At 44.4% G+C, this 24,633-nt stretch overlaps 1 protein-coding gene across 1 annotated transcript in view; it reads left to right on the forward strand.

Annotated features, from left to right (window-relative positions):
• UNC80 (unc-80 subunit of NALCN channel complex) overlaps positions 1-24,633 on the forward strand; it is a 502,852-nt gene that overhangs the window by 277,642 nt on the left and 200,577 nt on the right. The window contains exons 35-38 of the mRNA XM_078779534.1: positions 2,598-2,729; positions 14,598-14,793; positions 19,112-19,240; positions 22,189-22,332. Of these exons, the coding sequence (XP_078635660.1) occupies positions 2,598-2,729; positions 14,598-14,793; positions 19,112-19,240; positions 22,189-22,332 (601 nt within the window). The remainder of the gene's footprint in view (positions 1-2,597; positions 2,730-14,597; positions 14,794-19,111; positions 19,241-22,188; positions 22,333-24,633) is intronic.

Here is a 24,633-nt window from a genome sequence, read left to right on the forward strand (position 1 = left end):
GATCTGCTTCAGAAAAACTGCAACTGCTTCAAAAGATCCGGGATAGACGTCTCAACCAACCGCATGACTCCCCATGTCGTATGCAATCAGTATGTGATCAGATCCCGGCAACTCTTCCTGATGACCTAGAAAGAGTAGGATATCACAGCAAGTGTTATAAGCACTTTGTCCGCCACTTTCATCGTCTGGGAGATGATACAGAACCAGGGCCATCAACCTCATCATGGCATCACTCTCCTCGTAAACCAGGAGGTTCTGCTGAACCCATCTTCCCGCCAGAGTGTATATTTTGTGAGAAAGTTGAGACCAAAGATGCTCATCGCAATACTGAGAGGCCTACAACCTTCCCATCCTTTAAAAACAAAGAAAATGCATGGGAGCAAATCGAAACACGGGCTGAGAAAATGGGTCTCTATCGACTCCATCGAAAGGTGAAAAACAAAGACCTCTTTGCATGTGAGGCCAAACACCATCCGTCATGTTTTAAAGCTTTCCGCACAGCATTCTACAACTATGAGCGTGCGATTCACAGAGCCGAAGCACCAAAGGAGCAGGCTTGCATGTCAGCCGCCCATGAAAAGGCATTCAACTCAGTACTGGAACACATTCAAACCCAGGTCATCCAGCAGAATAAAGTTCTACAGCTTTCTTCCTTGCGCTTGCTCTATGTCGAGGAACTGAAACTGAATGGATATGAGAACTCAAATTATCGGTCAGAGAAACTACTGAAACGCCTACAGAATGACCCAATCAAGGAGCATATCCACTTCACGAAGGTTGATCATGACAAATGTGATGTCATTTCTTTCTGGCTTGTGCACAGCTCAAACATAACAGTTTCCAATGCTCTCGCACGAGCATTCACACTCGGAAGCACAAACAAGAACCAAAATGTTGCCCTCCAACTTCGCCAGGGTATTCTACAGGCTTTCAGAGAGTGTAAAGACCAACCATGGCCACCAACAGCTGAAGACATGGAGCTCAATCCTGAAGACATCCTACCTCCAGACCTTGTCCGCTTTCTCAGCGTGCTAATGACTGGCAAGGAGGGCATCGAGACAGAAAAGGTGAAGCGTCTGGTCTTCTCCATTGGACAAGATCTGTGCCGTGCAGTGTCAGATGGAAAATGGAAGTTACCAAAGCACATTCTCCTCTGTGTGACTGTAAGGCACCTGTTCCGAAGCAAACAGCTCACCACAATACTACACAGGCTTGGACACTCTGAGAGCTACGATTTCGCCTTGGAGTTGGAAACTGCTCTCGCCAAGGTCCTGGATGAAGTCTCAACTTATCGTACACCACAAATTGTGACAGGAGAGGGCAACCTTGTATTCCACTGTGAGTGGGACAACTTGAATAAAACCACTACCAGTGTGCACGGCAGCAACATTGTAAACAGTGCTGGAGGAATCATGGTGCAGGAGGTCAAGCCCGGGTTCGAGAGCAGCAAGGACCGAATGCTACCTACCATCAATAGGTCACAACAGCGTAGCCTGAAGGTCGACACACCAAAAACTCTCCCACCCTTGCACTTTACTCGCGTTGGCCCGAAGTTCCCTGAAGGCTCATCATTCACACCGCCAGCAGAGAATGACACAGTCTATGCCACTACGATGCAAGAGTACTACATCTGGCTCTTCATCAGATACATCGGAAGCTGTGGCCTGCAGCCTGTGCCTGGGCTAGGGGGTTTCACCTCTGCAACTGGTTCTCCCCCACCCAGCAAATCAACAGTCGACTACTGCACGCCTATCCACCAACCGATCACAGACAACGCAGTTGTTCGTGAGCTACTGAAGCGTTCCGAGGCAGCAACTGCTGAGGTGGGTCAGAGATGGGTCCTGAATACATTTGATCTGGGTGTCTGCATGAAAGCCCTTCCCATCATCTGGCGCTGGCCAAATGAATTTGCTAGTCATGTAGTAACGATTGGACCCTTCCACACATCCATGAACTACATCGGGATGCTCACTGGACACAAGATGCGTGGTTCTGGATATGCAGAGATTCTCTTTGAGGCACAACTAGTAACAAGTGGATCTCTCAAAGGTGTTCTCAGTGGAAAGGCCTACGCAAAGTCCCTCTTTTGCCTCAAAACAGTGTGTGAGGCAATGGAGAGGCTGTTGATGGAGAGATTCACTGAGGAGGAGAACATCATGATCTCTGACCCTGCTGTGCTTCTCAGAATGACCCAGTCTTGCAACCGAGAGCACCTCGATGAAGCCCTCAAAGACCCCTCAACTCTACTCCTCATCAAAAATTTGCATAAAATTTGCATAATTTTGCATAAAATTTGCAGCAGTAATTTGCATAAAAATGGTATGTGGGACATGTTTTCAGCTTGGGGCCATAGCTAGTCATTTTCTACACATTTTTTCCAATCTAGAAACACTGATTAGAAGTATATCTCCGGGGGGTGCAGGGGGACCTAGTCTTCCTACTAGACTATATATATATATATATATATATATATATATATATATATATATATTATTGGACTGTATTGTATATATTGTTGACTTCTGTCATGCCTCGTGAAATGCCGATCGGAAATATATTGATGAAAGAAAATCACTCACTTCACAACCTTTTGGCAGGTACCACCACCGAGCATAAACTTTACACTGCCCTCTCCCATCCTGGGGATACCATCTCTTCCTGTATTTGACCCACCGTGGGTTCCACAAACTCCTGACAGTGTCCAAGAAGCCATCACTGAAGACCAGTCGGTACGTCTATCCTTGCATGGATGCAATTAGTGGACACACTTTCAAGTATTGGCGACTTTGACGCGTTTTCTGATACGTCATATTTTCGAATTCCATAACTTGCTAACCCTAACCATAACAACTCTTATATTGTGCTCTCGTTATTTCTTTCAATGACATATCTAGTGACAATCTCTAAAATGAAGAATATAATAAAAATATAAATCTGAATTTGTTCTTGTATCTGGTCTATTTCTTTATTTAAAAAATCTTGTGTTATTAAATTAAATTATTAAATCTTGTGTTAAAAATCTTGTATTATTAGAAATTACATCTTGTATTAAATCTTGTATCTTGGTCTTGTATTAAATATTTGTTTATTAATTTACTAATGATTATCTCATCATGTCTCATCATATGATTCAGGTTTAAATAAATTGCTTTGGAATGAACATAAAATATGGGATTAGTTGTTGAAGAACTGAAGAAAGCAAAGTGGACTAATTATTTTTTTAAGTCAATTACCCTCATGCCCAAATTTATTTTGAATAATTTAGAGAAGTATATTTTCTGAATGTCATCATAGCTTACTTGTTTATGCATTCATTTTTATTTCTTAGTATAGAGTTACTGTGTAAGGATGAAACCCATGGTCAATCACAATTACCGCTTGTACCAAGGGAAGCGAAGTAGATGGGAAGGACGAGAGCTTGTTTATTCATGTTTTAACTGCTGAAGGTTGTGGATAAGTTGAAAATCAGAAGGAGACTGTTGATTCCAGAATTTAGCAATGTGAGGAAAAGAAGAAGATGCACCTTTATCCATGGTTCTGTATATCTCATGGGTTAGGGTTAGGGTTAGGGTTAGGGTTAGGGTTAGGGTTAGTTGAGTTGAGTTGTACCAGTTGAGTACCATTGTACCATTGTACCATTGTACCAATTGTACCATTGAGTACCAGTTCACTGGTAATTCCCTGCTTGTCGTTAAAGGCGGCAAAAAGGGTTGGCGTCAGGAAGGGCATCCGGCCGTAAAACATTGCTTCAAAAAGGGGACCGAAAAACAACAACTACCACGGTTCCCGAAAAAGGCCAACCCCCGCTTGTGGGGAAAAATGGCCTCTAAAGGTGTTTTTTTTTTTTTTTTTTACACACAGTAAAGGTAGGCAGTGAATACAAGTGAGTGTAATGAACATGCATCATTTTGCCATGCACCAGCTATGGTAAGCTGTTTGAATGAATTACAGAGGAAACTGCTGTATGATGGTGAACGAGCGGTTGCCCATATGCAGAGCAGCCTAAAATTGCCCTTGTTCGAGAACAACGAGCACAGATGTGGGAACCTCACTCCAAGTGTGGGAACAGTATTCCATCATGTGTCAGACTTGCAATCTTTAACAGGCCAGAAGCTGTTGACATGCAAAATACTACTTGTGCCAGAAAACCAATCACACTTTCTGGGAGGCCTTTTTGGTAATAGCTTTAATATGGACCTCTCGGAGAGAGGTCTGACGAAAGTTTAACTCCCAAATTGCTCATGGAAATGTCTGCATAAGAGATATGTTCTTGATTAAAATAAAGGGAATATTGGCATTGACGTTATTCAAATGATAACGGAGTGGGTCTTTGTGTTGTTAAAGGAAACGTTAAGGTGGTTTTAACTTTATTTTCTTAATTTGGTTGAGGCCAGAGCTCAGGGAATTTGCAGTCAAAACTTATAAAGCAAGAAGTGACTGAGAAGAAGAAAACTGATTTATAGTTGAGAGGAATGGAGAATGAAGTCATTCGCAAAGAAATGAAGGGGATTTTTAGTGGTAGAAATAATGTCTGTAATCAGGAGGAGGAACTGAACAATAGGAATTACAGATCCCTGTGGGGATTCCTGAAATGATATGAGGAACCTTTTGGAGAGCATGCTTATCCACACACCTAGAAATGGAGCACCCTGTAAAGAAGATTTATTCCCAGGTAATGAGGGAAGGAGGAATGCCATTAAGATGGAGTTTCACAAAAAGGCCTTTGTCCCATAAACCATCAAAGGATGTTCATTGCAATAACACAAACGTGCATAAGCCATCCTAGTTACCATGCTAGAAGCATGAATGCAGGTGGTTATTTGAGAGGTGTCTCTCCCCCTCCCCCAGTCTCCTCTCCCGCTCCCCCAGTCTCCTCTCCCGCTCCCCCAGTCTCCTCTCCCGCTCCCCCAGTCTCCTCTCCCGCTCCCCCAGTCTCCTCTCCCCCTCCCTCAGTCTCCTCTCCCCCTCCCCCAGTGTCGTATCCCCCTCCCTCAGTCTCCTCTCCCGCTCCCCCAGTCTCCTCTCCCCCTCCCCCAGTCTCCTCTCCCCCTCCCCCAGTCTCCTCTCCCCCTCCCCCAGTCTCCTTTCCCCCTCCCTCAGTCACCTCTCCCCCTCACTCCGGCAGTTTTTCCAATCAAGGAGGTACGGCAAATATTAGAGGTAATTGAACTTTCCAATACTTCATCCGGATTCATTGCAGCTGCTCTTTTATAATTATATGTTTGCTGATCACACATTACCTTCCAATGTCTTTGTTGCTTAGCATGAGCAACCGTCTGGGTTAACGTTCATTGAAAGTTTCGTTCTGTTCCCTCATTGTTTTATTCATTTTGGAGATAGCATTTACAAACTCGAGTGGCGGCACGTAAACGATGCTCCGCTCTACTACCCACCTGCAAAGTACCTAATTGCAACTTTTTATTGTGATTACATCTGAAGAATGAAACATTCCGACGATATAAAGAATACAGCTCAAATGGAGAAGTTACTGGAGAAAAATGTATTTTGGGCGGTGTATAAGAACATTACATTACACCTTTCTATCCCACGAAAACCAATGTTACTCTTTTCGTTACAGCGTGCAAAATGACATTTTAAAAATTAAACGTTTCAAATAAACTTCTTTAAAGTGTACGTGCACATAGCTTATAAAATAAGAACGGAAAAATATCTCTCGGCAATTTCCCGTCTGTTTTTTTATTTATTTCACATCTGTGAATTGCATGTCCATGCACACGTGAAATGGAGTTTGTTTATTAATCCTGGATGTGAACACGATTCGGCCTTGAAAACTCATTGAAAAACGATTTGAAAAACCTTGAAATTCAGCCTTGAAAAACGATTCAGCCTTGACAAATGATGAGATATGTTGAAGGCAGCGGGAATTTGGGGTGTGAAGAGAATGACAGAGATCTGCAATCTGGTGGTGAAAGAAGGCCGCATTCCAGTGTATTGGGAACTGAGTACCCTCGTCCCTCTATACAAGGGGAAAGGTGACCCTCTGGAGTGTGGCTCGTACCGAGCGATAAAGTTATTGGAGCATGGAATGAAGGTATTGAAAAGGGTGTTGGAGAGGAGGATAAGGAAGAAAGTGAAGATCGACGAAATGCAGTTTGGATTTATGCCAGGAAGAGGAACGACAGACGTGCTTTTTATTGTGAGGCAGTTCATGGAGAAGTACATGGAGAAGAGGAAGAAGTTGTTTCTTAGGTCTGTTGATCTGGAGAAAGCATTCGATAGGGTTCCATGCAAAGTAGTGACATGGGCATTGAGGAAGTTAGGAGTGGAGGAATGGTTGATCAGAGTAGTGATGGCAATGTACGAGAGGGTGTACACAGCTGTAAGGATGAAGGACGGGAACAGTGGTGAGTTTGAGGTGAATGTGGGAGTGCATCAGGGGTCGGTACTAAGTCCACTAATATTTGTAGCTGTGATGGAGGTGCTGGCTCGGAACGTAAAGGAGGGTTTACCGTGGGAGTTGTTGATTGCGATGGACTGAAGGAGAATATGAACAAGTGGAAGCAATGTAAAGGAGGGTTTACCGTGGGAGTTGTTGTATGCAGATGATCTGGTGTTGATTGGGGAGAGTATGGATGGACTGAAGGAGAAGATGAACAAGTGGAAGGAATGTATGGAGGCAAAAGGTCTGAAGGTGAATATCGGAAAGACGAAGGTGATGGCCAGTGGTAAAGCATGTGTTGAGGTGGAAAGAACTGGGAAGTGGCCGTGTGCTGTGTGCAGGAAGGGTGTCGCAGTGAACTCGATTCAATGTACAATGTGCACTGAGTGGGTTCATCAAAAATGTAGTGGTGTGAGAGGGTCATTAACCAGTGTGGCAGCTATATCCAAGTGTAAGGTGTGCACAGAGGGAGCTGCAGCTGGAGGAAATGTTGAGTTGGATCTTGGAGACGGCGTGAAGCTGGAAGGTGTGATAACATTTTGCTACCTAGGAGACATGTTGAATGGAGAAGGTGGATCAGACTCGGCGACGGTTGCTAGAGTGAGATGTGCATGGAAGAAGTTTCGGGAACTGAGTGGCGTGCTGACGAGGAGGGGAGTGTCGTGGAAGCTGAAGGGAAATGTGTGTGCTGCATGTGTGAGAAGTGGCATGATTTATGGGAGCAAGACATGTGTAATGAACGTAGAGCAGCAACGAAGGCTGGAAAGGGTGGAAATGCGAATGGTTCGGTGGATGTGTGGAGTATGGCTGAGAGAGGGGAAGACAAATGATGAGTTGCGAAAGATGATGGGAATAGAGCCTGTGATGGATGCTGTGAAGAGGAACAGGTTGAGATGTTTTGGTCATGTGTTGAGGAAGGATGAAAGTGACTGGTTGAGAAGAGTGATGGAAATGAATGTAGAAGGAAGTAGTGGACAGGGGAGACTGACAAAGACTTGGCTAAAGGTGGTGGAAGAAGAAATGCGGGCAAGGGGGTTAACAAGGGGAGATGCAGAAAATAGGGCAAAATGGAGAAGATTGTCATGGGGCCCGCAAGGCTAACCCACGCTCTAGCAGGAAAAATGGCCTTAAAATGCCTGTTGTTGTTGTGTTGTATATATGCATTGGTCTTTATTTGAAGGAAATCTGAAAGATCATGGGTAAAAACGTTTTATAACAAAGTTATTACAAAACAAAATCATGCCAGACAAAAAAGACCCACGAATGCATCAAAGGATTAAAAAATGAATTTATATATTGTTGCGGATATGGGATTTGGCCTCCATCCATATCCGCTGGTAAATATTCCCCTATTTCCCCAATACTTCCCAACTATCCCCAATCCCCCATTCCCTAGTCTCATTTTCTGTAAACAACACTCTGTAGAACCGACCTTCCCCTATTTCCCCCCTTAAATGTCGTGCCCAGGTTCACCGCATCTCACGTAGACAACTTTCGGACATCTTGCTAGTTATTCTTAGTCTATGTCAGTTAAGGACTCGTTTCCATTAATTCTGACTCTTCGTTGCACCAGAATGTGATTGTATGGCACCATTAGTAAGTTTAGGACCTCCCAATACCTCCCCGCATCTCTTCCTCATGGAACAACAACACCAACAACAACAACGGCGGCGGCACGGCGGCGGCGCGGGGAGTGCGCGTCCTCACTCCGGCTTGGTTAGCCGCCATTGAACATGTGCTCCGACGGGGTTACCACGCAGGGGCTCGCTGTCAGCTCCTCGTCAAGGGCGGAGCCCGGTAACCCCCCCGCACCCAATAGGAGCGGCGGACCGATTCCATCTGGGGCGGAGCTAACGAGCCGAGGGCGTGTCACTCCCCGCTGAGCATGCGCAGAAAGGGGGAGGTGACGTCAGATGCGCCCCAGCTTGGAGAGAAGAGAGACGCCACCAACGGAGCGCTGCGATACCTCCCCGCATCTCTGGACTGGACCGAGCTGTATCTTGTCCCTGAGCCAAGGTGCACCTTGAGCTATCGACTGCCTGTCCTTCCCTGCCATCAATCCCCGTGTAAGTCAGTCTTGTCCCGTTTGTCTGTGGTCTGTCGGGGATAAGATAAGACTGTGTCTAAGTGCCCATCTTTCTGTGCTTTACCTCTTACCGTGTAATCTACCCGTTTCTGCATCACCAATATTATATCCTCCTCCGGAGGTCATGAGAACTGTACCCCTTGTGTCGTTGCATTTATCCCAGCCGTTGTGTCCTTTCCTTCATTGATTTAGCATAGCGCGACTTAGTCAACGTTCGAGTGGAATCGGGTAAACTGTGCGGACGCGGTAATACCAAACCGCTCGGTAAACTAACATCTAAAACCGCGTCTGTAACAATTGGTTGTCAGGAGTTGGATTCGGACCTGGGACTAAATTTGTTAGGCCCAAATTTTGGAACACCAATTGTGTTATTAAGTAACAATTGGTGTCGAGGAGTGAGATCGGTCCCGTAGCGCGCTTCACGCGCTCGAAATTGTTAACGGCGAAATTTGATTTTGTTTTACAAAAATAAAAACCCGAATTTTGAAAGTCGCGCTATGGCAGATCAAGACGGCTGGGTTCCGGTAGAGGAGAGTGAGGCAGGTTCGATCCAGGACCAAATTGAGGGACAAGAGGAGAGCGAAGCAGTGAGGGTGGCAGGTTCGCAAAATGGCGCCTCGCACATGGCTCCTGCGGCCGCACCCGCTGCACAAGTGGGAGGGATGGCCCAAATGCAGGCCCTCATGGAGCAATTTATGGTACAAATGCAGACGTCCCTCAACCTGCAGAGTGAGCAAATGAGGGCTCAGAGTGAGCAAATGGGGGTAATGGGGAACCGGATAGATGCTCAGGGTGAGCGATTGGAGGGCCAAATGGGGGTAATGAGGGACGAAGCGAGGGGTACCGGTGAGGGGTTAGACAATAATTTTAAGGGATTAGACAAGAAATTTGGGAAGTTAGACGACAAATTTGAGGGGTTAGACAACGGGATAAAAGAGGTGAAAAATGGGTTAATGGGGGTAGAAAACAAAATGGCCGCTCAAGAGAATCAAATGGAAGGGATGCAAAAGGGGTTAGAGGGGTTAGAAAACAGTATGGAAGGCAAATTGAGGGACATGAGGGACCAAGCGGAAAGGAAGTTTAAAAAATGGGGCAGCAGATAGAGGGGGTCAGAATGGGGGTAGAAACTAAATTGGATGCTCACAGGGAGGAAATGGAGCAGATGAGGGTGGCATCTGGGCAGGAGATGCAAGTGATGGGAGAAGAGATCAGAAGAGGTGTGGGTGAGGAGGTCGGAGGAGTGCGCGAGGAGGTGAGGCACTGTAAGCAGCGCATGGAGAAGGAGGTGAGAAAGGGGACTGTAAAATTGCAAGGTGGTATAGAGGAGTTGACGCTGGGAGTAGAACAACTGACAGTGGGACAAAAGGAGTTGGGGGACCAGGTAAAGAAGAACACAGCGGTAATAGAGGGTTTAAAATCGACACAGAAGGAGATGAAAAAGGACGTAGGGGTAATTAAAAAAGAGTGTCAGACGGTACATGAGGACCTGACGAGGAAAATGGACAAGGTGGTAGAGGTGATGGAGGTTAAAGAGCGGGAGGTGCGGGCGCACATAGAAAAAAATAAAGTGGAGTTAGAGGAAGAACTTAAAGGGGCGCACGAGGAGATGAAGGAGGTGAAGCAGAAATTAGAAGAAGTGGAAGAAGGGGTGAGCGAAATTAAGAAGCGACGGAGAGAGGATAAGAAAGAGATAAAGGAGGAAGTAAAAGAATTGGTCCAAAGTCTGTGTTCGGATCGTGATGATGTGCTCATTAACCGGATGAGGGATTCGCAGGTGATGGAGGAGAAGCGAAGAGAAAGAGGACCCGGTGTAAGTGGTGACCAATATGGTCGTGCGTATGATGCGCCAGGTGATTTAATAAGCTTGGGGGTCGAGATAGACCCGGATGTTCGTGAGAGGCCAAGAGTGAGGTGTATGGCTGGACCGGAGGGTATGGAACGAGAGGTGCGAGGTGTGGGTGAGCAAGGTTGTGGTGGTATGGAATGGGTAGCGGGTTGCGGAAGTGTGACCCATGCATCGACACCAACAGGGGTAGTTGTTAGAGGGACAGGGGAGGCACGAGAGCCCCTTGGGGGTAATGTACTGTGGGGGCCCGGCCGGTTCGGCCCCGCGCTGACCCCGCAAGGGGCGACGCACGGGGTCCGGCAGGCGGGCAACGACTCGCATACGAGGTGGTCCCACAAGGTCCCACTCGCGCCGTATGACAGTGGGTAAGGGTGGCATCCCTGCCACCCTTCCCATGTGGGGCAAATGCGCAATAGCTTATGGGGTGTATGGCAGTGGAAACTAGCCCGGGTGGGTTAGGATATTGTGTGTAGGGATCTAGCGAAGATGACATTAGGTAACGTTAAGGTTTAGTTAGTGACTGATACCTGTAGTGGGGACGCAGGTAGTTTAGTGTGGATGATAATGACGTGGGAGCGCCATAGTTTAAAGGGACGACTGGGAAGCGCAAGTTTCAGAGGGGAGTAGTTAGATGAGATGATGCTGTGTGAGAACTGGACAGGTGTGTGGAGCAGTGTATGAGTAGTGAGTGTTGTGGATCAGCGCGAATGCGCTTGGGGAGAGAAGGGTGCAGGTGGCACCAGGTGTGAGAGCACAGGTGTGCAAGTACAGGTGTGTGGAATACATGGAGTATTGGAATGAGTGTTGTGGAGAGAGTTGGAGTAAGTGGTACGGAGTGGTGTGCATGGTGCGAAGGTGTGGATGGGGGAAGAGTGGACCCCTTTCACGAGTACCCGGGGCGGGTAGTGTAAGTGTTAGGTAGAGGGTATAGGTAAATTGTGGTTGGATATTGGCATTTGTGGTGCGGATGCAGAATGGTATTGTGGATGGGTGCATTAGTGTTGTGGAAATGGCTGGGCGTGTAGCCTGTTAGTGTGTGTAGTTGGTTTGGGCACTCCACCACTGTGAGGATGTCGGCCAGGTGAGGCCGCAGGTGGGCTCTGGGAGCCGTTAGTGTCAGTGGGTGCCTGAGGATCCCGGGTGTGGATCGGGCAGCCCGTGCCAGAGAGGGCACTGAGGGGGTGAGAGTGCGAGAGGGCCTTCCCCAGTTAGTTAGGTTAGGGTGAGGAGCAGGTAAGCTCGGGTGGCAACTACAGTGGTGGAGGTGTGCAGGTGGGTAGACCTGCTGGGAGAGCTACACGTCACAGCCCAGAAATTGTGCGAGGGCACCGGGAGATGAATCGGGGGAGTGAGACCCCAAATTGAGAAGCACCACAGTTTGGTCAATGGGAATTGGTTTTTAGAACCCATAGTGTAAGTTGGCCAATGGATTGGCAGGGAAAGACCCCGGGTAATGTAAAGTTGTTAAAGTCATTTAGGAAATAGTTAGGATTGATGAACCTGTCGCACCATACGCAGCCATTTACCTGAGGTGATGATGATGACTCCACACCTGTGTTTTCTTTGTTCTGTGTGCAGGAAATGAGAATTGCTGTGTGGATTTGTGAGACGCATCACGACGTGGATGAGACATTGGGGTGATTCCATCTCTCCCTCCTTAGGAGGGACTGATGATGAATTGGTGATGGCAAATTTTGATGTTGAGTTGGAGATGGCAAATTTTGATGAGAGTTGGAAATGGCAAATTTGATTGATTAGGAGGGAGAGAAGACGAATTTGGTTTATGGGAGGAACGGGGAAGACAGTAGGGACGTTTGTTGATTTGTAAAGTAGATGTTTATGGGTAGTGTTGTGTTTTGTGGATACAGTAAGGGGTAAGGGAGGGGCAATGTAGGTTACCTGGTGGGGGGGGGGGGGGGCGTACGGTAGGAACGTACCTGTCTCACCTGGTTCCCATGTGCCCCCAGTGTGCATTACCTTACATTGCGTGCACTTTTGCGCCCTTACCACCTTACTCACTTGCTCTATTTTTGTCTCCCACCTCCGAGGATCTGGCTTTGGGGCAGAGAGAGAGGAGAGAGAGGTGCTGGCTCTGCAGTTGTGGGCCTGCACTTTCGCTGCTTGCTGCCGGGATCGATACACCATATGGACCGCAATTTTTGTGGCCGCCCACCATGGACCGCAGTCTTTTGCGGGCAAGCACCACCCGTTGATGGACCTCTGGGTCAACGTGGCACCTATGCCATAGAGGTGAACCACTTATAGTTGGCCCCCTGATGGCCACAAATTAGAAATGGACGCGGTTGGCGCCTTTCTTTATTTCTAGGGAAGCCAGAACACCAAGTGGGCTCCAAGGCAAGACCAGCGGCAGAACATCGGCCGGCTGCGACACCACCGGTGATTATTGAACACTTTATTGGTGCACCGGATGGTGCTGACTGTATGAATAAGGGTGGTGCTTTTGGTGCTTGGATGGGGTGCTCTGCACATTATTAAAGGCCGTAAGGCCACAGGGCACTCGTGGGTTGGTGTATCGATGCTGGCATGCGTGCGCTCTCTATGCATAACATCTGCATGTGTTCCTCCAAAAACAGGTCCTGGATCGTAGTGTAAATATCAGCGTAGTCTTGTGTAAATAATGCTCCCTACCGGCTGTATGTTTAGTTTGAGGATTCTTTCCGCAATTCGGTTAGCCTGTGGGTGTGTTTCTGTGAGGAGAAGGGTGCAACGTCGCAGGGGGACATATTTACTCATTTGTGAACATCTGTAAAACTGTCGCACTCAGGGTTGAGTTAATAGTAGAGGGAACTACATCTGAGTGCCACACTAAAGTAGGTAAAAATTTATCGGGTCGGGACGCCCCGAGGTAGAGAAGGGTGCAATGTTGCGTATATGGGATTTGGCCTCCATCCATATCCGCTGGTAAATATTCCCCTATTTCCCCAATACTTCCCAACTATCCCCAATCCCCCATTCCCTAGTCCCATTTTCTGTAAACAACACTCTGTAGAACCGACCTTCCCCTATTTCCCCCCTTAAATGTCGTGCCCAGGTTCACCGCATCTCACGTAGACAACTTTCGGACATCTTGCTAGTTATTCTTAGTCTATGTCAGTTAAGGACTCGTTTCCATTAATTCTGACTCTTCGTTGCACCAGAATGTGATTGTATGGCACCATTAGTAAGTTTAGGACCTCCCAATACCTCCCTGCATCTCTTCCTCATGGAACAACAACACCAACAACAACAACAGCGGCGGCGGCGCGGCGGCGGCGCGGGGAGTGCGCGTCCTCACTCCGGCTTGGTTAGCCGCCATTGAACATGTGCTCCGACGGGGTTACCACGCAGGGGCTCGCTGTCAGCTCCTCGTCAAGGGCGGAGCCCGGTAACCCCCCCGCACCCAATAGGAGCGGCGGACCGATTCCATCTGGGGCGGAGCTAACGAGCCGAGGGCGTGTCACTCCCCGCTGAGCATGCGCAGAAAGGGGGAGGTGACGTCAGATGCGCCCCAGCTTGGAGAGAAGAGAGACGCCACCAACGGAGCGCTGCGATACCTCCCCGCATCTCTGGACTGGACCGAGCTGTATCCTGTCCCTGAGCCAAGGTGCACCTTGAGCTATCGACTGCCTGTCCTTCCCTGCCATCAATCCTCGTGTAAGTCAGTCTTGTCCCGTTTGTCTGTGGTCTGTCGGGGATAAGATAAGACTGTGTCTAAGTGCCCATCTTTCTGTGCTTTACCTCTTACCGTGTAATCTACCCGTTTCTGCATCACCAATATTATATCCTCCTCCGGAGGTCTTGAGAACTGTACCCCTTGTGTCGTTGCATTTATCCCAGCCGTTGTGTCCTTTCCTTCATTGATTTAGCATAGCGCGACTTAGTCAACGTTCGAGTGGAATCGGGTAAACTGTGCGGACGCGGTAATACCAAACCGCTCGGTAAACTAACATCTAAAACCGCGTCTGTAACAATATATATATATATCCTTGGAGTTGCCTCCTTTTTTCATGAAAATGTGATGATAAAATGATGTATGATGTAGCTATCTTATGGAATCACAGACTGTCAGATTAAGGAAAAAGCATACATTAATGGTTATATTGAATAAAATGGGACTGTTGGTTTCCAACAATTGCCCATTCCTTGACCGCTGAATGACCCCTCTTTTGTATTTGGTTAAAATTGTATGCAGTATCCTATCCATCTTAGCAACCCACCTCAGTTGAAAAAAGCAAAGTCAAATGTTTTGTTAATATCATTCACAGAAATCATTCTCAGCAAAGGCTGTCTCACGCTCTCACCAACGAGTGGAACACATTCTCAAGAACATGCAACAAGAGGAAAGAAAACTGAGACTGGGACGTGAGGCCAGCATAATTAGTGCTGTGCCGATCACACAGAAGGCTGGATTTGAACCCTCAGCTGCTGCTGTCGCTGGTCCTGCTGAGCAAGAGGAGGAGGGTGAGTGTGTGATTCAAATTTGAACGTTAACAACATGTACATTTGAATGCTATACTCGGAATTTATTTTTACTATGGGAAAAATTAATAACCAGAGCGAAGTCGATGGCACGCCATCGCAAATCGCCATACTTCCCACCTAAAGCAAAAGTGAGAGGTGGCAGAAAGTTCTATCAGGAATGACCCAATATCAAATTTTGTCTTAAACTTTTTTCCCCTATTTTAACTCCTGTGACCCCAAGTCCCAACACCCTGGGGCTTGAACCAGGAGTCAAATCAAAACAAATCGTTACATATTTCATGCGTCCCCCAATGTTGATTGCATATACAAAGTTTCATTAAAAAATGTTTTGAAATGTGTCTATAATTGCATTTTTCGGTATTTGATCTATTGACAGGGCAGGGACAAAAATGATACTGCTCTCGCCCCTTCGTGCCATGTGGGTATCATCACTACCAAGTTTGGCTATTTTCTGCCCAACTCTTTAGGACATAGTGTCACGGACGGACAGACAAACAAACAGACAGACGAAGCCGATTACAATAATCCCCCATTTTTATGGCGTAGCCCATGGAGCAATGCCATCTGGAACAGCGTTTGTCTGTCTGTCCGGTGTATGTATGTATGTCCCTTCTGACGGCATTTTGCGGGTTTACTCCCTTTAAAATTCCCTCCCTCAAAAATGGCCTCTAAAGGTGGTTATATATATTTATACTCCCTTTAAAATTCGTATTTTCTGCAACCGTTGATCTGACTGCGCAAGGACGCTTCCTCCTGCAGCATGTTTTAAAGATAATTATGACGTCACGTGGTATGGGCACCATCTTTGAAAAACCGAAAAACTTGGCACCTCTCTATCTCTGAAACCACTCCATGGAAAAAATTGAAATGTAGCTCAATGTAAAGTACTCCCCATGGGGAATAACATATGTTAATGATGGTGTCATAAGGTGCCCTCATCATGACGTCATAAATCGAACGCTTGATCCGATCAGTATGAAATTTATTGAGTGTGATCTCGGGATAAATTGTTCGTGAAAAAGAAAATTGATGACGTCATCAGTCACGTGGTTCTGCAGCCATACTTTCACAACGTAGCCCGTAGGGCAATGCTGTCTGGAACACCGTTTGTTTGTCTAACTGTCTGTCCGGCGGGTGTATGTATGTCCTTCACAAACGTCCACCAATCAGAGGTGTGGATCTGGTCACATGACGGGGGGCAGCAGATCCTCCATCCAGCAGATCAAAGCCCGGCTGCAATGTTGTTAAACTATCGTTCTTGTTTTTATCAAAAAGTGATGGGAAATGCATCAGATATATCCCATTGAGATCATAGATAAAGCAACAACACCAATGACAGCATTTTCTTTGAACAGGAATGCAAACATGGAATTGGCCTTCTAATTTAATTAGTACACCCACACACTATGGGAGCGGCAGGAAGAGTCATTCCTCTTTGGGGTTTATAGATTACAGTCGATCTATGGTCGGGTCTCAAGAACATTGGGTGTATGTTCATTTACCAAGTTTCTTGTGGAGAGATCGCCAAGTGGTTTAAGCATTCGAGCAAGCACTCAATTCAAAACCATTAAGGAACAGCTGGCTTGGCAAGTGCTAGCTAGCTGCTTGGCAAATGAGCACAACCCGGGCTTCCTCCCTTTCAGTTTCGTGCTAAACAGCAGGAGCGGGTTTCAAAAGGCTGCCATGAAAAACGCCATGTTAGTGCCAGGAGGGGTCATGCAATTAACCCACCCCTTGTGGGGTATATAGAGAACAGTAGATCTTCGCTCAGTTCTGTAAGTAAAACTTACCTCACAGATGTCGGGATTCCTCCAAATTTCTTTATTTGGTGTTATAAACAGCATTAGTGACTGTTTAAAAAGCTAATCATGTGTGTTTGTGGTTTATAATATTTTTACTTCTGCTTTAGGCCTTTGGGCCGTTGCTCCCACGAAAATGCCATGATAAACTATTTATAAACGTTGACTCGATGTTTGTTGAAGGAGGAAAAACTCCTTGGGGAGGTGGGATATTATTGGTATAAATATTGTTTTGTAATAACATTAATATTATGCTATTATCGTTAGTTTTGTTATCCGAAGCGGCCTTGGAAAAAACGCCACGATAAAGCTAACTTAATATGGATATACACCTCAATACGCAACCCCATTGATGGCAATGCTGGGGAAAACCCGCTCGGGGGAGAAAACCCCCTTGGGGAGGGGGGCAAATGAATGCGCTATAACCTTCATTGTGTCACACTTCGTCATCCTGTCAAGTTTGGTTGAGATTGGATAAACAACAGAATGTATTGGGGTCAAAAATTCATCAGACAGACAGACACCAAATGGCGTATTTTAGTATGATTAAAGGGCCATCTGCTGATTTTATATTTTATTATGTCGGCTAGATCCAATGGCCGTAGATTGTGTTAAATTCAAGAAAGGTTTTTAATAATGTTTTTGCACTTTCACGTATGTTTTAATTATGCATTATCCATCTTGACATTGCTTCTTACATTTATTGGAAACAACATGAAATAATATCCTCTCTTGTTCAACATACAACAGTTTACAATTGATTTAAGTTTCTGTCAGTGTGATATTAATGATGAGGACCAAATTCCAAGCTGCACTTTGTTCTGAAGGTTTGGGCTAGTTACAACCTGGTGCTTACAGGAGCTAGTGGCTTGGGTGGTGAAGTTTAAGCAATATTTGTATTTGTTGTCCGAATGCAAGAGCTTTTGTGGGGGAAAAAAAAAAGCAGAGGAAAGTCATATGTAGACTAGAAAGTATCTGAAAATGCAAAGCCCGTCTGTGTCCGCTTTGTTGTCGGAATTCTTCCATATGTTAAACATGAAGAAAACAGCTAAAATAAATACAAAAAAATTGACAATTTTAGGCGACCATGACCTTTTGACCTCAAAAGCAATAGGCTTCAGTGATCAAATAGGCAAACGCTGTTCAAATTTCAAGTCAATCGGATGAAAAATTGACGATTTTATGTGACGTTAACATTTGACCTTTTGACAAAATTATGAATTTAACTTCTCCATATTATCATAAGTAGCAACGGTACCTACCCTACGGGCGGGGCTTCAATTGGGAGGCCCAAATGAAAAGGCAAAATATCAGAAACTGAAGGCTTTTTTTATTTTAAACGATTCATATATACATCCGTTAAATCATATCACACGCAAATCATAAAAATCTAAACAGTATTTGTAGAATTTCAATAAAAGCCACATCACTGTTCATATCGGTAATTATTATTCCATCGTGTTTGGAAAAACTTGAAAATTTAAGATTGGAAAAATTTGAAACAAAAAGGAAAACAATATGGCCTATTTTACTCCGGGGGGGGGGGGGGGGGGTCGCAGGATTACCCACCCAAAATTTCGTTGCGATCGGTTCAGCCGTTTCTACGGTACCTGGGAACAGACACAGACATTTGGTGAATTATAGTAAGATGAAACTTTGTTGAAAATTTGATGACAATCGCACAAATCATAAAACGTTATGTCCTGGACAGCAGTGATTGCAAAACCGTCTCCTGCTGCGCAGGGGACAGGGTAGTAATATTTATTTTCAGACTTTCATCATTTGATTTTATGAAAGCAAGCATGGATCCAAGGAATGTAAAGTGGGATGACTTAGCTGCACAGGCTGGTCCAAGAATGGAGGCTCATGGGAGAGCGAGGTGACGGAAGGTAAAAAGGCAATGGAATGGGAGTGGGGCAGCAGGACAGCAGTTAAACACAATCATAAAGGGAAATAATAAACAGGAGTAACACAGGAGATGAAAGCTTGCAGGAAACATGTTAACCTGCAATTAAGAGGGTTGGGTTTAATTTGTGAATGGGGGGTAGAAAAGACCATGGGTTTTTAGTTTCCAGTATTAAATTGAGTATAATAACATTTATTTTCCAATTAATTAGCATTTGAACCACAAAAACAACAAATTTTAAACAGGTACTCTCCCTACATTTTATTTCTATGGTAGCAGATTGTTAACACATCAGTGCATTTGTTAACAATAGCGTTTTAACACACCTTTTCCCCCAACTATGGGTTAACACCCAGAACCTTGCCTTCTCTTTCTTGCTTCACAAGACAGTTAACACACCTCAATAAAAATGGTGTCCATTATTTGAAGCACACACAGGCATTATATTTCAGAATGAATAGAAAATGCAAGATTGCAGTTGTTGGTATTCAAAATGAGTGGCATCATCGTTTAAACATGGAAATGATGTAAGGGAATTAAAAAAAGAGGTGAATATGTGAGAGGAGTGTTTTTTTTGTTTTTTTTTCTGCAGAGGAAGGAGGCAATATGGCTTCACGACGCCTTTCTTTAAGTCCATCCTGTGCTTCCAGCAACTCTCACAGAAACTGCTCGCTCCGCCGCAGCTCTGTGTGGTCCGTCCGGTCTACTTTCAGTGTAGAAGGTATGATGCTGGTCCCTATCCTAACTCTATTACAAATTGTCACATCACTGGATTATATGATCACAAATGAACAGCCCTTCTTCACCTGTTCTTTCCCCTACTTATTATGCTACTTCATATTATGATTATGCTACTTCATAATCACTTTATATTTTGTCATAGAGAATGTACTGGAAATGATGTTACTAAATCGCTATTTGAACAAAAGGCCTTTCTGTAATGAGAGATCTCTTGTAAAGATTAGATTAGGCCATATTTAGATTTACTAACTTCAGTTCCCTTCATTACCCTGCGCTCGCGAAGCGACAAGTGGGGTTAAGCATTCAGTTACGTACGTGTGCCGTGTGTCATGTGCCGTGCGTGTCTGCATTTTAAAAATTCCTTTTCTCGGCAACCGTTGGTCCGATTGACAGGAAATTTTCACCATAGGAGCGCCTCCTCCTGTGGAATATCGTAATGATTATTATCACGTCATCGATCATGTGGTACAGGCGCCATCTTGGAAAAACTTCGCACCTCTATATCTCTGAAACCACTCCATGGAAAAAATTGAGACCTGGCTCATTGTCAACTACTCCCCATTGGGAATAAGATATGTTAATGATGATGTCATCGGTGCCTTCGTTATGACGTCATAATTCGACAAATACAACACTTATACATCCGATCATTATGAAAAAAATTTGAGCAACTGTTGGTCTGTTGGACACGAAATTTTCGCCATAGGAGCGCCTCCTCTTTTCGAATATTTTATTGATAATCATGACTTCATAGGTCATGTGTTACAGGCGCCATCTTGGAAAAACCGAAAAATGTTGCACCTCTATATCTCCAAAACCGCTGCATGGAAAAAATTGAAACATTGCTCATTGTAAAGAACTCCATATGGGGAATAGGTGTCGTTAACGATGACGTCATTGGTGCCATAATTATGACGTCATAATTTGACAGGGTCAACGCTTAGTCTGATCAGTTTGAAATGTATTGAACGTGATTTATGCAACAATTATGTTCAAGAATATACATTTATGATTTCATCGCTCACGTGGTCTGGCAGCCATATTGAATCAAAGAAAAAAAATGTTCAAAAACAGAAGAGTTGCCTCGCAACAAGTTGACTGTGCAGGGTAAGTATTCTATGAATACCATCTAGTTGAAGTTTGCATTCAAAGAGAGTTATGCTTCCTTTGTCCACGACAAAATTTGCTCCACAGACAAAAGCTCGGATTTACATGAACTCAAACCTTTGTCAATAATGGCTTATCTCTAATCCCTGCTCAGTGTGAACTTTCGGTCGGGGCACGATTCCTAGGATGCGGCCAGCCGCTAGCAGAATGATTTAGACATTCTTTCCAAATCCCTCGGCGAGATAAGTTATACCTCTTTTGCAAATGAAACTTGTTGCTCCTTTGGTTTTCAGGTGATGCAAAACAAATATGGACATGACTGGCAGGGTACCCGTCTCCGACGGGTTCGTAGATGTTGCACCTCAAAATGAGCAAGATTTTGGAGTGTGTACTGGTAGAAACGGGAATTCAGATGTGCACCGTGACGCGTGGTACATGTTTACCTTATTGGCAATGGCAGTCCACTCAGAAGAAGAACTATCGTTATGATTATAATTGGCAAATACACCTGCCATTTCATGTCAAATCCTTTTGTAAATGGTATCATGCACACACAGCTTCAACATTTTTTCGTCAACTTGACACCAGCAATGTCAGTGTTCGTAATGGTTAAGATGCCCTGATTACCTCCACGAAATTGCATGATAATTACCCAACTTGGTATTAAAGTACAGGATAAGAATATATTTTTTTATCAATATATCAATATGGTTGCTAAGCTGGCTATCCCATCGGCTAGTAGTCACTTCTGAATGTTGAAGGTCTCATCGTACCTTTTCAACAAAGTAAGTCAGTGTGTGCTAGTACTTCTGCCAAAGTGTAAAATTTTACCATGACTCAAAGGTCATTTGGCCTGCAATGGAGTAGCAACCTGTCCAGGTGAAATTCTCAGCTATGAAAACGTTATTAACTGAGACCAGTTAGTTTCGCCCTTCTGAAGCAGTTGTTCTGATGGAAGTTCATGGAATTACCAGAGGAGCCCACGAATCAGAAACTTGGGTAACGCGATTTGCTGACCAGCCACAGTACAATGCCACCCTCGGACGAATAATGGCTGCATGTCTTTAAGTGAAAGGACTATGTAGGTTCATCTGGCACAACACTGAATGATACTAATGTTTTTTGCCAAGAGATGAAAAGCTGGTGAAGTGCAGTCGTTGGTTTTGCACAGGCCTATGAAAATTGAAAATGCACTTTCTGGCTGATTAGAGCACTTTAAAATGCACCACCAACATCCGTTGGGTGGAGTTTGCATTCCACAGCTGAGGTTTTAAACCAGACACCTGGGTATTCCTTTTCCGGATACTTCAGTCAGGGTAGATTGCTCCCAGAAAGGTATGGGGTAAAAACGACATCTCTTACATTCCCCACTGTGGTCATAGATGGTCCCTAAACCAAAACCAAGTGATGATGGTACTTCAGAGTAGAGAGGGGGGAAGGTAAATTTGCAGTACCTATTTACTCTGGCCTGCTTTCTAGTTGTTTAGCAATGCCCTCAATAATTGCTGAGCAAGAAAATTAGTAAACAACCTCTTTAAAAAAGTTTGAAATGAATAATTTGAAAGGCCAAAACTATACTGCGTGAATTTGATCTATTGCTGCGCCAAGAAAGCATGATGGCCTAAAAATGGAAGAAGGTCACATAAAACAATATCTACCGAAACAAAACATCCTCATTTCAGCCATCTCCATCCACATTTAGTCCTTAGTGTAAATACACATAATCCCGAACTTCGAGTGTAGATACACACACAAAAACAAAGTTTAAGTACACACAATTCCACATTGGTTACCAGGTGTAAACTGTCATTCCTCCCATAGAAGAAGAGCACGGAGTGGAGCACACTCCCACCCACTTTGCTCTGCAACCACCACAAATGATCTTTCCAGCCTGCATTGGTGCCTGCATCGTGCCCATTATTCAACTGCTCGAGGATGGACAGGTTCAAGACGATGGAGTGGCAGGTGTGCCCAAGCAACACTTTTTTACTTTTTAGTTGCAATAATCCAAAAGGAGTCTGACCTGACGGTGCAGAAGAGGTGCACTTGCCATTGAGTTGTCTCGTCTGCTTTCAATTCTCGGCATTGATATGAACTATCAAATTGGTGCCTCACACGCAGTGCATTGAATCACTGGCTTTGTTTGCTTGGCTGTTTTGACCTTTTATTTGTGGGACAACCCATCTATCGATGTTTAGTCTAACTCTGCCCTTTTGGCCTTCATGGTCTGCCACGTTATGCTAACCTTACATTGATGTTATGTCTGCTGTATTACTGGACGGATATTTATCTGCCCAAATCACAGATCGAATAAGATTAATCACAGGATGTGACATGTTATCCCGACAGCTTAACATGAAGGTGAGTGGAGCTCAGTTTCAAACAATGCAAACAAAAAAGAAAAAGAAAAAAAAGAAGAGGCTAAGCTTGAAAGAAATAGTATGGTGCGTGTATATTCATATAGTGTGTTCAACAGCAATGACTGTCACGGTTAGACTGTTCTGAGACAGTATACTCATCATCATCAGAAAGCACCAGAAATGTAAAAATTTCGGGAAATAATTGGCAAGAGAAAAAAAACAATTGTGATTGTAAAAAATGTTTTTTAACAGGATGATTCAAAATGCAGTGTTTCTCCTGCTTACATCAAGTCCCATTAAGATGGTTTTGGTGGCTCATAAAGCATGTAGACTCGGCTCGAGGCTTTATGAATCTGCTTGCCTGGCCTGACGTTCGGCACAAGGTGGCATGGATTTATAATTTGGTCAGGGTACCGGTGATATAACTACATATGGGTTATTTCAGGTCCACCAATTAATGCCAGCAAGATGGGTCCTCAGCTTAACGACCATCAAAGGGAAGGTGTAATCATTAATGTAACACAGTTAATATGCTTTATCTTCAACCATGAACAAATATTGTACACCGCTCCTTTCGTAATCCATCTCCAGGTGCTCCATGACGTCTTCGTCAGGCCTGGCAATGACGAAGGGAGTACATACTCAGTTTTCACTCCGTTTTCTTGTTTTTTTGTCCGGGCGATATCTCAGCCATCGTTTGAGCTAGGAAGCTGAAATTTGGGCACAAGAGTGTGCACGTGTTTTTGCAAAAACGATATTTTTATTTTTTGATTCATCAACTAATTGATTCATTACTTTATTATTATCGATTTATTAACTTCTTGTTTTCTTTCTCCTCTGGGCAATATTTCAAAGTCACCTTTTGATCTGTGAAACTCTTACTTGGACATGACAGTGACCAAGTGATATGGCTATAACGGATATTTTTGATTTATTGATGAATCCATCGATTAATTATTTATTGATTAATCGATTATTTGTTTATTTTTTCGATTAATCAATCATTTAATTAATATTCCGAAAGTTACAGATTTGGATAAAATACTGGTGGTTTAGGTATGCTTTACCCAATTGATTAAGAAATTCATTGTTTTCACGATTATTATTTTTATTTTTTATTCATGCAATTAATCAATCAATTATTGTACACCACTCCTTCCCAAGACAAGCAGGCAGTGGTGAGGAGAGAAAGCAGGCAGGCAGGTGAACAAGGTGGGGGTGATCGCATTCAGGATTGCCTAAAAACTCTCATAGGGAAATATTTGGAAATACAGCTTTATATTAGGAAATGTAATGCATTGGGCAGGGGCAATAAATAATAAATAGAAATAGAGACTGCATCAAGCAAAGGGGAGTCGTGTAGGCTGTGACAAAGCAGAACCAAAATGGCACTCGGAAGAGCACATAACTCCGCCAGGCTCAACAGTTTACATTTTGCATCCCACTGATAGGCCGGATCTGGATCTGAACCAAATTGAATCAGCTTGTTCTTATCACCTCCCCAACTCATCCACCAAGGTTTGTTTATATAAGAACCCATCCACAACATTTTGAGATATAGTGCTATATATCGTGTTTGGTCCCATCTTTCAATAGTGAAGAATTACTTTAAAGGTTAAAAAAAATTCTCGTATTTGGATCCAGATCCGCATCTTCACCAAAATTGAACCAATTGGTTTTTGTCACACACCAAACCTGTCTACCAAGTTTTGCCCAAATCCGTCCACAACTTTTTGAGATATTATGTTCACAGACAAACAAACAGACAGACAGGGGTGAAAACATAACCTCTGCCCACCTTCGCTAGTGGAGGTAATTATATCCTAGATGAGGCCTCTCTAAATTCCGATACAGTATTAGCACGATCCCTTTTGATATATAATTTACCCCCCTACAAATAAATCCT

Source organism: Myxine glutinosa, chromosome 1 (genome assembly GCF_964187855.1).
Source record: "Myxine glutinosa chromosome 1, kmMyxGlut1.1, whole genome shotgun sequence".
NCBI classification, from domain to species: domain Eukaryota; kingdom Metazoa; phylum Chordata; class Myxini; order Myxiniformes; family Myxinidae; genus Myxine; species Myxine glutinosa.